The 13,668-nt window shown below is 39.8% G+C and overlaps 1 protein-coding gene across 1 annotated transcript in view; it reads right to left on the reverse strand.

Annotated features, from left to right (window-relative positions):
• Nucleotides 1–1,475: 1,475 nt before the first annotated feature.
• The window catches only part of LOC104507625 (FERM domain-containing protein 3-like), a gene marked incomplete at both ends in the record, with an annotated part of 22,860 nt that continues 10,667 nt past the window's right edge, over nt 1,476–13,668 (reverse strand). Inside the window, 6 exons of the mRNA XM_010148967.1 lie at nt 1,476–1,544; nt 2,123–2,197; nt 6,910–6,998; nt 8,022–8,085; nt 10,372–10,460; nt 12,212–12,299. Coding sequence (XP_010147269.1) covers nt 1,476–1,544; nt 2,123–2,197; nt 6,910–6,998; nt 8,022–8,085; nt 10,372–10,460; nt 12,212–12,299 — 474 coding nt within the window. The remainder of the gene's footprint in view (nt 1,545–2,122; nt 2,198–6,909; nt 6,999–8,021; nt 8,086–10,371; nt 10,461–12,211; nt 12,300–13,668) is intronic.

The raw sequence follows: 13,668 nt of genomic DNA on the forward strand, positions 1-13,668 counted from the left end.
CTCATGTCTAGCTTTTCATCCACCATTACTCCCCAGTGCTTCTCTTCAGGGCTGTTCTCAAGGCATTCTATGCCGAGCCTGTACTTGTGCTTAGATTTGCTCTGACCCAGCTGCAGAACCTTGTACTTCGCCTTGTGGAATTCCATGAGGTTGGCAGTGGCCCACCTCTCCAGCCTGTCCAGGTCCCTCTGGATGGCATCCCTTCCCTCCAGCGTGTCAACCGCACCACACAGCTTGGTGTCGTCAGCAAACTTGCTGAGGGCGCACTCAATGCCGTCATCCATGTCACTAACAAAGATGTTAAACAGCACAGGTCCCAACACCGACCCGTGAGGAACGCCACTCATCACCGATCTCCACTCGGACACTGAGCCATTGACCACCACTCTCTGAGTGCGGCCATCCAGCCAGTTCTTTATTCACCAAGCAGTCCAACTGTCAAATCCATGCCTTTCCAATTTAGAGACAAGGATGTCATGTGGGACAGTATCGAAGGCTTTGCACAAGTCCAGGTAGATGACATCGGTTGCTTGTCCTCTATCCACCAAGGTCGTGACCCCATCGTAGAAGGTCACCATGTTCGTCAGGCACGATCTGCCCGTGGTGAAGTTGTGTTGGCTGTCACCAATCACCTCCTCATTCTCCATGTGCCTTATCATGGTTTCCAGGAGGATCTGCTCCATGATCTTAACAGGCACAGAGATGAGACTGACTGGCCTGTAGTTTCCCGGATCCTCCTTTTTTCCCTTTTTAAAAATGGGACATTATGCTCAGCGTATAAAGCATATGACATCATGCTGAGCATACAAAGCTGGGGAAAGAAGGAAGGAGGGAATGTTTGGAGTGCTGATATTTGTCTTCCCAAGTAACCATTGCACGTGATGGTGCCCTCATTTACTGGAGATGACTGAACACCTGCCTGTCGATGGGAAGTGGCAAATGAATTCCTTGTTTTGCTTTGCTTGTGTGAGTGGTTTTTGATTCATATACTAAATGGTCTTTATCTCAGCCCATGAGTTTTCTCACTTTTACTCTTCCAATTCTCTCCTCCATCCCTCCAGAGGGAGTGAGTGAGCAGCTGTGTGGTGCTTCAACCCCAGTTGCTGGCTGGAGTTAAAGCACAACAGGATCTTTTAAAAACAACTGAGAACTAGGAATGAAATGACAATATAATTTTCTGTCGGGATCACATAAGAACAGTCTATGTCATAACACAAAAAATAATGTAAGCTACTTACCTGATTGACTGCTTAAACCCTGCTTCAAAGAAGCACAGATTAAGTTCTCTTTTGTAGGAGACAATACACTATTGTTAGAATTTTATAACACTGGCAACACATATTTCCCAACATTTGCATGCCTCACTGGGGAAGCTCAGAATGACAGCCATCACATCTCACAGTAAAGAGAACTTCTCTGTAGAGAACAATAATCATGTTAGTCTTTAAACTTTAATATTGAATTTCAAGACATACCTGTGAACTTCAGGAGGTTCCCTCTGGATTTTAGAGCTTGCCTCCACAACTTCTTTGGCTACTTTTCCACTGCATTAAAACATGAAATAAATATTCAAGCAAATTACAAGCTCCTTACATGCCAAGGACTATACATACATGAACAACTAAGTTACCTTCAGAAGAAGACAAGGAAAAGGGGAAAAAAAATCTCATGTAGTGGATATATAATGTCCCAGATTAAAAATTCTGCTAACCATTTGCCTGCAAAGGTACTGAAGAAAAAGTAACCTGTTGTAGTAGAATGCTAGGAGTTGGACTGGACTGTCCCACTCATGCATCCCTTGTCATTAGTGGTCTGCAGCTGCTTAGTTAGAGGGGGCATACTGTCTCTAGACTAGCCACACTTCCTTGTTTTTACAGAAACTGCACCAAAAGTGGAGCCCTGTTCTGGTGAAACCACTCTTTGACAGAAATTTGCATAAAGTCTCCACTTTATTTTATATGTGACACTGAAGAGACAATAAAAAATCTTTCAGATCCTAATCTGGATTAGCTGTGAACAGGTCCTTGAGAGGAAAAGCCCTCCATTTGCCATTAGTGATTACTGATGTTTTCTTTTACTTTCTGAAATGGTTTACAGTGAAAAACAAACAGTGAACACTCACCTATATCGAAATCGACTGCCTTTAAAAAATATCTTGCTGCTGGACATGGTCTTGATCTGACTGGATTTTGCATACCTTGAAGAAAAAGAACAGAGGCTGTCATATTTTCAACACAGAAGGAACCTGATAAGCAGAAATGAACAAGGCCAAATACAAATTTTGTTATTTTTGTACCACAAAGTAATATTCAGTAGTTGGTCTTTCCAAATCTTTTAAAGTCTTTATAAAAATTAGAATATAAAGTGTACATGAGACAAATCAGACAGCACAGAATGACTGAGCATAAAACAAGAGATTACCTGGACAGGAAAGCAAGAAAATTAAATGCCAACACTTGCTGCTCTAGGGACTTTCATTCCCAGGATAAGGAAAGATGGTGCAACACCAGAAGTCCCTAGGACGTTTGCCCTAATTGGGGCAAACCAAATTACAAACAAACTTCTTGTTTGTGGGAAGATATGGCTATTTACATTTTCCCACTAATAAAGCAAAGAAATAATGGAGAAGTGGTAATACTTGTCTCCAAAAGTAGTTGCATTTCTGATGCTTCTATCTTCTTAGTAGTCTCTCTCAATTTCTTAGTAGTCTATGTCATATTCTACTGCTTCTCTCTAATCATGAAATACACAGCAACCTTTTACCACAGTCTTTTTATCACAAAGATGATTGAAGAGTAGCTCACACACACCATCTCCTTGATGTTCTCTGGTTTCAAAATAGCAAATTTATTTCATATCAAGTCCTTTATTCCCAGACCCTAATAGGCAATCTTCTATGATTTATAGCTACTTGAAAATAATCACAGCAGATTAACCCTGAGCCTGGACTGAAACAGGACGAAATGTCTGTTTTTCAAGACATGCCTTATCTGAAATTCCACGTCTCAAGCTCTTCTAAGCAGAGGAAAGGACAAAATCTAATTAAGGCAAAGTGTCATTATCATGAATTACTTACACAACCTGGCTACATCTGTTCTAATCTAATTAGAATACCTTGTTGATACTGTACAGAACATAAACAGACAGGATTCATCTAATGCTGTTCAGTAACTAACAGTCCACGCTGTACTGTTCAGTTTCTCTGAAATGTACAAAAGTTTTTGCTGTTTCAAAACTACTGTCTTAAGCCTTTATTTACAGATTCTTTTGGCTTCAGTTTCATGTTTGGCGGATTGTTGTTATTTTTCTGCAGTCCACATATTAACCATTATTATTTTCCAAACTATCAGCCAGGATCCTCGTCATTGAATATCACTACCAATCTTCATTTTACTAAAGTAGACATCATTTAAAACCCACAAAAATTGAAACAGGCAAGCATAATTTTAAGCAATCATGCTAAAGAAATAACCCCACAGGAGTGTCCTGAAGACATTCAGGAAGTAGAAAACATAAGAGATGCAGACCATCAGACACGCAAGGTCAGAGAAGTAGGAGAGGGGGCAGGTTCTCCAGAGGCTGAAGCAGAGTTTCCCCTGCAGCCCATGGTGAATACCATGGCAAAGCAGGCTGTTCCCCTGCAGCCCATGGAAGACCATGGCAGAGCAGATATCCACACTGCAGCCCATGCAGGACACTGCAGTGCGGCAGGGGGACAGTCCCCGAGGGGAGGTGCAGAGTTTCATGTTTGGCGGATTGTTGTTATTTTTCTGCAGTCCACATATTAACCATTATTATTTTCCAAACTATCAGCCAGGATCCTCGTCATTGAATATCACTACCAATCTTCATTTTACTAAAGTAGACATCATTTAAAACCCACAAAAATTGAAACAGGCAAGCATAATTTTAAGCAATCATGCTAAAGAAATAACCCCACAGGAGTGTCCTGAAGACATTCAGGAAGTAGAAAACATAAGAGATGCAGACCATCAGACACGCAAGGTCAGAGAAGTAGGAGAGGGGGCAGGTTCTCCAGAGGCTGAAGCAGAGTTTCCCCTGCAGCCCATGGTGAATACCATGGCAAAGCAGGCTGTTCCCCTGCAGCCCATGGAAGACCATGGCAGAGCAGATATCCACACTGCACCCCATGCAGGACACTGCAGTGCGGCAGGGGGACATGGCCCGAGGGAAGCTGCAGCCCATGGAGAGCCCGCACAGGACCTGGCTCCTGACAGGAGTTGTGGCCCATGCTGCAGCTGTAGGTTTATTCTGAAGGACTGCAGCCCATGGGAAGGACCCACACTGGAGCTGCTTGTGAAGGACACTGGAGCAGGAGTAAAGTGTGAGGAGGAAGGAGCAGCAGAAACTGCTTTGAGCTGAATGAAGCCCCTTTCCCTATCTCCCTGCACTGCTCAGGGCAAGGAGAACACAGAGCAGATGGGAATGAACAAGTGAAGCTGTGCCAGGGAAGAAACAGGGGAGGGGTGTTTCTAGTTTTGTCTTTATTGTCATCTAAAAACAGAGTAAGAAGGTGAAAAACAAATTAAATTAACCATCCCCATGTCAAGACTGCTTTGACCGTGATGGTAATTGGTACTCAATCCTCCCATCTTTATCCCAACCCATGAGCTTTTTCATATTTTCTCCCCTTAACCAGTTGAGGAGAGAGAGTGGGAGAGAAGCTTGGTGGGCATCTGGCACCTATTCAAGGCCAAACCCACCTCAACCACGTAATTGTGACCAAAACCCAAATGGTTAATATTACAACTATTTAACAGTAAGAGATGATATCCCTGTGAATCTCACTCAGATATCTTTAAGCACTAATTTATCTCCTTTGTTTGGGAATTGTTTCCTATTCCCTATATGTGTTTCTAGTAACATAAAATAAACCCACTCAAACACCATGCACTATTTTCCCACCTACAGCCACTTTTAATGAAAACAATTCCTGGCGATCTTTTATTAATTCAGTCTCAAACACAGTAAATCTTAGCATAGATAATTACAGCTGCATTTTGCCAGCTCATATTTCCTGTTTCTTCTTTGAATATATGTACTGAACAGATTATATTGATATATTATTATATCAGTGTTGAAATGAATGAATATTCTCCAAAATAAAGCAGATCATTATCATCCATGTTAATGCCATCCAGAGGGATATTGAGAGGTAGGGCTGTGCAAATCTCATGAAATTCAGCAAGGCCAAGTGCAAGGTCCTGCACCTGGGTTGGGGAAATCCCAAGCACAAGTACAGGCTGGGTGGAGAGTGGATAGAGAGCAGCTCCGAGGAAAAGGACTTGGGAGTCCTGGTGGATGAAAAGCTGAACATGAGCCGGCAGTGTGCGCTGGCAGCCCAGAAAGCCAACTGTATCCTGGGCTGTATCCAGAGAAGGAAATAGGGGTGTTACTGACAAGAAGCTCAATATGAGCCAAAACTGCTTGCAGACAAAAAAGCCAACCATATCCTTGACTGCATCAAAAGAAGCCTGACCAAAAGGTCAAGGGAGTTGGTCCTTCCCCTCTATTGCACCCTCCTGAGACCCCACCTGTAGCAATGTGTTCACCTCTGGGGCCCTCCACGTCACAAGGATATTGACTGGTTGGAGCGAGTCCAGAGGAGGCCACGAAGATGCTCAGAGGGCTGGAGCACCTCTGCTATGAAGAAAGGCTGAGAGAGTTGGGCTTGTTCAGCCTGGAGAAGAGAAGGCTCCGGGGAGACATTATAGCACCTTCCACTACCGGAAGGGGGCTACAAAGAAAGCTGGAGGGGAATATTTTAAAAGGACCTGTAGTGGCATGACAAGTGGTAATGGGTTTAACATGAAAATAGGTAGATGTAGATTAGATATCAGGAAAAAATTCTTCAGAGGGTGGTGAGGCACTGGAACAGGTTGCCCAGAGAAGCTGTGGATGCTTCATCCCTGGATGTCTTCAAGGCCAGGCTGGATGAGGCTTTGAGCAACCCGGTCTAGTGGAAGGTGTCCCTGCCCATGGCAGGGGGGGTGGGAGGAGATGGTCTTTAAGGTCCCTTCCAACTCAAAACACTCTATGATTCCATGTTAAAAGACACACTCTTCCTATTTACTACTTACCCTTACAGCAGCCCCGTGGTGTTGTTATGCTCCAACACAGAAAAAATAAATTTTATGAAATTTGCAAGATGCTGTAAGGAGAGACTAAGTACCAAAAATGAAAGCTACAAGCCTAAAAGGAAGTGTCAATAAACAGGTCTAACAAAGTCACTGGAGGGCAGAAAGAACACATAAGAGCTTTTTCATGAGGAATTATTTTCTTTTAGGGAATAGGGAGGAAGATCCTACTTTTGTCTTGTCAATTTACAAACAAGAAAATTTACAGACAAGATTTTTTTTTTTTTTAACAAGATGGCTGGCATCTTTCAAAATGTATCTAAGAGCTTCGTTTTTTTAAAAAAAATAAAAGTCATTGCAGAGAATTTTGAGGGTTTTTTCTGAGCAACCTTAGTAAACCTTGGATTTAGTAAAATGGGAGTACATTTCCTACCAGTAGAAGCACCCAGAAAATCAAGCATAACATTGTTTCCTCCATTCTCAAGGTATTCAACAGCAGAGCTAAGATTAACAACTATGTTCCCACACACAAGTGAAGTACTGTGTCCACCCAACGTCACACTACAGAGTGCCAAAAACGATGTGCTGAAAGAAGTGTAATTATTCACTGCCAAATCTATCCTGCCTCACTCGCATTTTAAACAATTTATAATACTGGCCCAAAATGAAATAATATTTCCCACTAACTTGCATATTTTCTGTTTGCTTTTTGAATTCTGTTAAAGAAATGGAACATTTCATATTGAACAATCTTCTACCCAGATGCACATTATTTACTCTTAGTATAGACAATGACTTCAAGTTTACATACTTGTAAAAAGCCTGGTTCTCCACCCCACATTTCCAAAGATGCTTGCATGCTGCTGGTGTAGAGGTATGGAATGACAGCACAGCCTTTTTCTAAGTGCAAGGAAAAGAAGGCAAATAAAAGTAGTGAAAATGTTGAATTCTCAAAGACTAAAGCAGCTGTACCTGACAGCATAACCATGAACAGAATACACTGAAGACCAAGTTTTTCTGTGCAGCTTCAATATGTGGTTCACTCACAGAAGTACAACACATACGTAGCTGATATTTAAACTGCCCAGGTAATTGATTCAGAAATAAAAGGGAGTGCTTGGCGTGGGAAGAGAAGAGCATATGTACAAGTAGCCTGGAGAACAAATCTGTAACAACTGTTTTCAGGCCAAAATCAAAAGATAAAAGTCTCTGTGTTCAATATACTACACTGCACATCAACTTCTCTGTGTTCTCTATGTCCTACTGTCAAATTCTCCTTGCAACCACACAAACAACCCTTGATACCTCTGGCATTGTTTCCTTTCTCCATTTTCTATTCCTCACCTACATTGCATCCAAAGCCATAATCTTTGGCTATATCACTCTGCCCTAGGGGAAGAACTGATTACAGCATGCTGTAGACAAAAATCTCTATGATTTCAATGCCAAAAGCATTCATTAGGCTTCATAAGACTCATAACTACATAGCACAGACTACAGTTTATTCAGCTGACCAAGATTTGAGCAGATGATTGTAACTAGCCAAAAATTCCTCACATTGATCCAGGTATCAATGCCCACCTGAATTTTCAATCAAATATAGATGTTGCTCATGCTTTGGAGTAGGTGGGTACAATTTTAGTGCTTTAAAACCTATTAAAACCTTACTACTCAGACAATAAAACCATGAAAAATCAGCACAGCACACAAGAATGTTAAGTGTGAATGTTAAGAAATGTTTCAACCCTTCACAAATTAGACATTCTTTTGAGAAAACAATATACACATTCACTCATATTCTATATTTTAGTTACAATATGAAGTAAAATAATTGCTTAGAAGTTTGTTCAGTTAAAAAATGATGTTATGTTTCAGTTGACTCTAAATCAAACACAGAATTTCTTTAAAAATATTGAACCTGACCTCTTTCTGAGCTCCAAACACATAAAAAGTCTTCCCTTCAAATTTCAGTTTATAAACATCACACCTAGAAAGAGAAAAATCATTTAAGTATTGAAAAAATATATAGATCTACAGGTAGGAAAAGTAACTTGCATGGAAACTTCCCTGATTCCCAGAGTCAAGCAGGCTGTTAAATGACAAAGAACCTCAACAGAAGTCTTACAACCTTTTGCATGAAAGCATTTAATATTCTAATTTTCTTTAGAGAACATCCTATGCACCTTCAGAGAATTAACTTTGACTTCTGGAAAATGAAGAGGTAATTAAAAGTAGTCAGGAGATTATGTTTGCATTTTATCTATCACACAGTTTGTAATTCCTCATATCTTAAAATCTTGGAACATCTAATGTAATTAAATTGAGGGGAAGATAATACTCTGACCCGGCATGTGTTGCGTAAGAAGTAAAATTTTCTAGATACAGGCAGTTTTTACCAGCAACATCTTATCTCTACCCTTATTTGTATGTGGTTTTATATCACACATCGTGGTAACTGACGACTTACAGACAAAACACAACAGGAAGAAAAAGAAAATGTTTGACAACATTTACTACCAGAGCCATGTGAGTTGCAAATCTGTGTCAAAATTTATCTAATGAAGGTTCAAAGCACAATCTACATATGGAATAGTGATGCACCATATGAAAAGAATGCAATGCCCCTGCTTAAATTGTAATGGAAATTTTGTCATTACCACAGCTAAAATGGAGATACTATAGTTTTTCATAAATGTCTACAAAGATTTTGGATGTCAGATGGTTGAAGTAGGAATGATTTTGGAGGCAACTTATCTATCCTGAAAACTTTATAACAAGAGTTTTGCCTTAACATTAAACAGCAACAACACAAAATCGTTCAAAATGAGAAAGCTTTTACACTGAAAAGAAAATCTCAGATATTAATTTGGATTTTTACTGTGTAGTGCAAATTTCAGCTGTCTGTTAAAGCTACTAGCACTCACTTCACATTTAGAAATGAAAGGCACAGTACATGGCATCCAGATAAATCTCACAAGATCTACCTTCCAACAGCCAGTTGTAACAAACACTAAGACAGCTTAATAGCTTTTCTTCTATCACTATTTCATTATGTACCTAGTTTACGTGCCAATGGACGAAACTAATACACCAAGACCTCTGAAAGGACATGTTATCCTTGCGTAACTTGAAAAAATAGGTGTTGTGAGACCCATTTCCTACAGCATGGTGGATACATGCTTGGGAAGTGCTATCTTTTCCTCCCCTGCACCATAGAATGACATTAGAGTTACACTGTACACCAAAAGCTCAAAGCACTGTGACTAGGGCTACCTGAAATTAACCCTAGGGAAACTACAGCACAAATCCGGGATCACAAATGGATGGTATTTGACAGACATGACCCCAGATCTCCACTAGGCACCAAATCATGCACTCAGGACTACACTCATACTTCTGAGGATTTCAGGTCAGTCAGCTCTTGAAGAGGCTTCTACAGATATGCAGGAAAGAGTCCAGGCCTACACAAAAAAACATTCACCATTTCTTCACCTCCTGCCCATCTTCTTCCTACAAGACAGTCCGGGAGCACTGAGGTGGAGCAGCCATGTATACGTAACTGCTGTTGGCGTCTGTTCAGCAGCCAGGCTAAAATGACACTTATCGATGTCTGAGCATGACTGTGCTCACCCTGCACCTCATTGCTGAGGGCATGGCCAGCTGCTGTTAGAGCCTCGGCAGCAGCTGGGTTTTCCCCCATCTCTACCCAGTTAAGTCAAACGTTTTACAGGAGCAGTAAAGAAAATCAAAGCCAGAAAAATCAAGGGCAATTGCATATCTCCGTCCACTTCCTAAGAAAGGGGTTAAAAAATAAAAATTCCAAGGCATTCTCACCTCCTCCAATATAAATGGACCAAATAAATTATTTTATAGTTTTCAAAGTGAAGTTAATTACATGAGGAAATAGCAGCATTTCCAAGAGTCAAATAAAGATGCAGGTGGACCCTTGTAAACTCCTCCAGACATGTCTGCCAATAAGCCTCCCTGGTGATTTACAGCATACTTGAAAAATCAACTTACTCAATTCTAGCATTTGTGCATTATTTTGACAAATTCATCCTGTGGAATAATTTTAATTGAAAGAAGAATGAGACCAAGTTATTACTATTACACTTCTCATCTAAGATCCTTTAAAACAAAAACATGATCAGGTAAGAGAAGGAATATTCACATGGTTCACCTTAAAGACAACAAATGGTGAAGATAGCAGGAAGGAGGGAAGACACAGGAGCACAGACTCACATATTAATCTACTCTTACTTCACATGCTTACCATTTTAACAAATGAATTCTTTTATTCCCCTGGAAAACTACAAATCCTGCAGCAGTGAATCCTAAAAATGTAGTTGTCCCCATTGAGTCCTTGAAAGAGAAAAAAGAAATATAATTTTCCCCTCATCCAGTGAGGTATTTCTTATTGGTTGCAATAAATTCTTACTTCACTATAGATTATCTCTATTTGGTTTTCATTTTCAAAATAAATTTTATCTTCAATTCATACTATTCTAAAGAACAAAGGCTGCTCTTGGCAATACAAACCTAATTATTTCTAGGTATTTAACAGAGTAACAGCATCTTATGATTTCTTTCTATCTACCCGAAGCTTATGACAACAGGGAATCATTAGGTACGCTTGATAATTTTGTTGAAAACTTATTTCTGTGTGTCTCCTATTCTTAACATGCTGACTAACAACAAACCAGGTATTCACATCTGCTCCAACACTGATATTTTTTAAGTTTTCACAACATTTTTTTCCTCTGCGAGATGCTGTGTTGGAAGTACTGCTGAGAGACAGCATGTACTACAATAAGCAACTGCTCTTGAGTATGAACCAGAACATATGGTGATACTTGTCTTTCAAATAGGAAAGAACATTTCAAAAGTTCTGACTCAGCAGAACTGTTTTTCAGCAATAGTTCAGGTGAGTCTTTTATTAACTGGATTTCCTGTCCACCTCAAGTTCTAGACCCTCATCCTACTTGAGTTAGTCAACTTTACTGCACCTTACATTCCATCAATAAACTAAGGATGCTTCTGGAGTAGCATCCACAGCACTGGAAGGAGCATGTCATAAGGAGCCAGGGAAGCACCGTGCCTCCAGAAGATTGAAAATTTTTTCTTAAGCACAAGCCGTGAACCCTGCATAGCACCACATGACAAGCCCTGCTGCACAGGTGAAGAAGAAACTCTGAGCCAGGTTTGACTCTGTCCTAAGTGTCAACATAAGAGTCTGAGATGCCCTCGAAAATCTACAGTGTAGTTTCGAAATAAAGTTTACTAAATCGCTGACTTCACTGAGCTCTGAACCAGACCCTGCATTTCACACAGGAGCACCAAAGTGTATGTGAAATGCAATGCAGCTTTATGTTAGGGCCGACTGTTTAAGGGTGCTCACCACCAGAACACCTAACAGGACAGCACTGCTGGTCCTCCGAGTGAGGTGGTATACGAGCCAAAGTAAAAACAGCAGTTAAAACATGAAGCAAGTAACACTAAGAACAAACACTGCAGATCATGCACATAAAACCAAGTAATTAAAAATGCAGGTGCAAGGGATAAGCAAAAGTGGTAACTATAACCACCTTCTTAAAGAGAACTACAAAACATTACAATGGAACAATATGCAAATGTTTGTCTGGTTCTCCCCTTTGCACATTTGCTCTGTTGTTCTTCCTAAGATTTGCATATTTTGATGGTGTTTGAAAAACTAATCTGCCACAGACTAACAAGTTATTGCATTTTCTGGACAAGAATAATGCTGAAACCTTAAAATCATACAAAATATTTCACACCTGGAGTCTTTAGAGAAACCTTTGCCTTACATATAAAGAAATTACGAAGTATAATCAAAGCTTTTGTCGTGACACTCTACTAGATTCTCCTACAATGTTCTCTTCCTCCAGAGGGATCTTTCCTCTGACTGACGCAGAAATGTCAATCAGTCAATGTTCTTCCAAGGCTTAAGCATAATATGTAGTTACAGGGCAAGTTCTCTTATTAATCACTCCCTGTTTGTGCCTAGATAAAAAACAGAGCTAAAACAATTAAATTAATGGCTACATGTTAATAAAAAGAACATTTTATTAAGTGTTAGTAAAAAGAAGTGTTACCTTGCAAGGATGAGGATCAACACCATAAGTTTCCAAAGAATATGCTTTCAAGAGCAAGTTAAATTCAGCAACAGCAGGGCTCTGACCTCTGAAATTACAAAATAAACAGTGTTTTGACAGCAAAAAGAAAATAAGGGGAAAAGACTTTTTGACTGGAGAGTTTAAATGCCTAAAAAAGGAGGAAAGAAAAGTTCTTATTGAAACACAAACTGTTATTGAAACACAAATTGTAACTGCAAAAATGCAGTTAACCAGTTATCCAATATCCTGCAAGTATTTGTTGTTTTTTGACATACAAATACGTCAGCCTGAATATGTAATAAACCTCAGCATCTTTTTTCCACAAACTCTTGCCCCCCAGTTCATTTAAAAGGATTGTGCAGATTAACAAACATTCCTTCCAGTGCAGGGTACAAACATGGCAATCATATTACACTGTCTACTCAGATGCATGCCTAATTATAGCAGTGCCTGTTACCATCGGGAGAGTTCAGAATCTGTCAGCATTTCCATTATATGCTCCTATTTTTAGGGTGTCTATAATCAACCACGAATATACACAAAAGCCTGAAACATGGCATACAAGACCTAAGTTCTAGAGTAAGTTTTATTATTTGGCTTTTGCTCTTCTAACTCCTGCTGTTACCATAAGCTCACAAATGTACAATGCCCGTTTGTCAGTGAACTGTTCCAGACATTATTTTATTTATGTATTTGCATGAACGGAGTATGTGATTCTGATAGATAATATGGTTTTGAGACAATGAGCAGTGCTCAGGACCTTAGAAAGCCAGGCCTCAGAAATGCTTCTTATTTAAATTATCCAAAAAATAAGCCACAGACAAATCTTAAAGGAACACAGCAATAGTCATACTTTATCTCACCCCTGAGTTTTGGGATCCGGTCTCACACTGTGACCAACGACACTCAAGAATTGGCATTCAAAAACTACCCTATGCACTGGTGTAGAATAACTTCCCTCTAAGTTTGTTATGCACCAACAAGTACTGACATACAAGATTCAGTATCTGGCCCAAAGTTCAGTTTAACAATTAAGACAATGTTTACCATGCTTGTGGATGTCAAATCCTAATTGGAACCTACCAACCTAATGCCCTGTGGCAATGTAAGTGTTAATCACCTTTTCTGTTACAAAGTTTTAATTCATGCTCATTTGTACTCCACTGCTCATCCTTTCCCAGTGAACCCCATGATACTTCTTTGTTTTTTCCACGTCTTTCCGTCCTCCTTGATACTACACTATTTGCACTTTACTTCAGATCACATTTTTTTTGATGTTTAGCTTTCAAAGAAGAAAAAACACACAAGGTTAGAGAAGAAGTGCCTTTCTCCTTCCTTTCTTGGTTTATTTCTCACCACTTACCAATTTTACCAAAATCTGTAATATTTACAAAAAAAATTACATATGTGCATTTGCATAGCTAAATATTTAAGGG

The sequence above is a fragment of the Eurypyga helias genome, unplaced genomic scaffold, assembly GCF_000690775.1.
Source record: "Eurypyga helias isolate BGI_N326 unplaced genomic scaffold, ASM69077v1 scaffold16453, whole genome shotgun sequence".
Classification (NCBI taxonomy): domain Eukaryota; kingdom Metazoa; phylum Chordata; class Aves; order Eurypygiformes; family Eurypygidae; genus Eurypyga; species Eurypyga helias.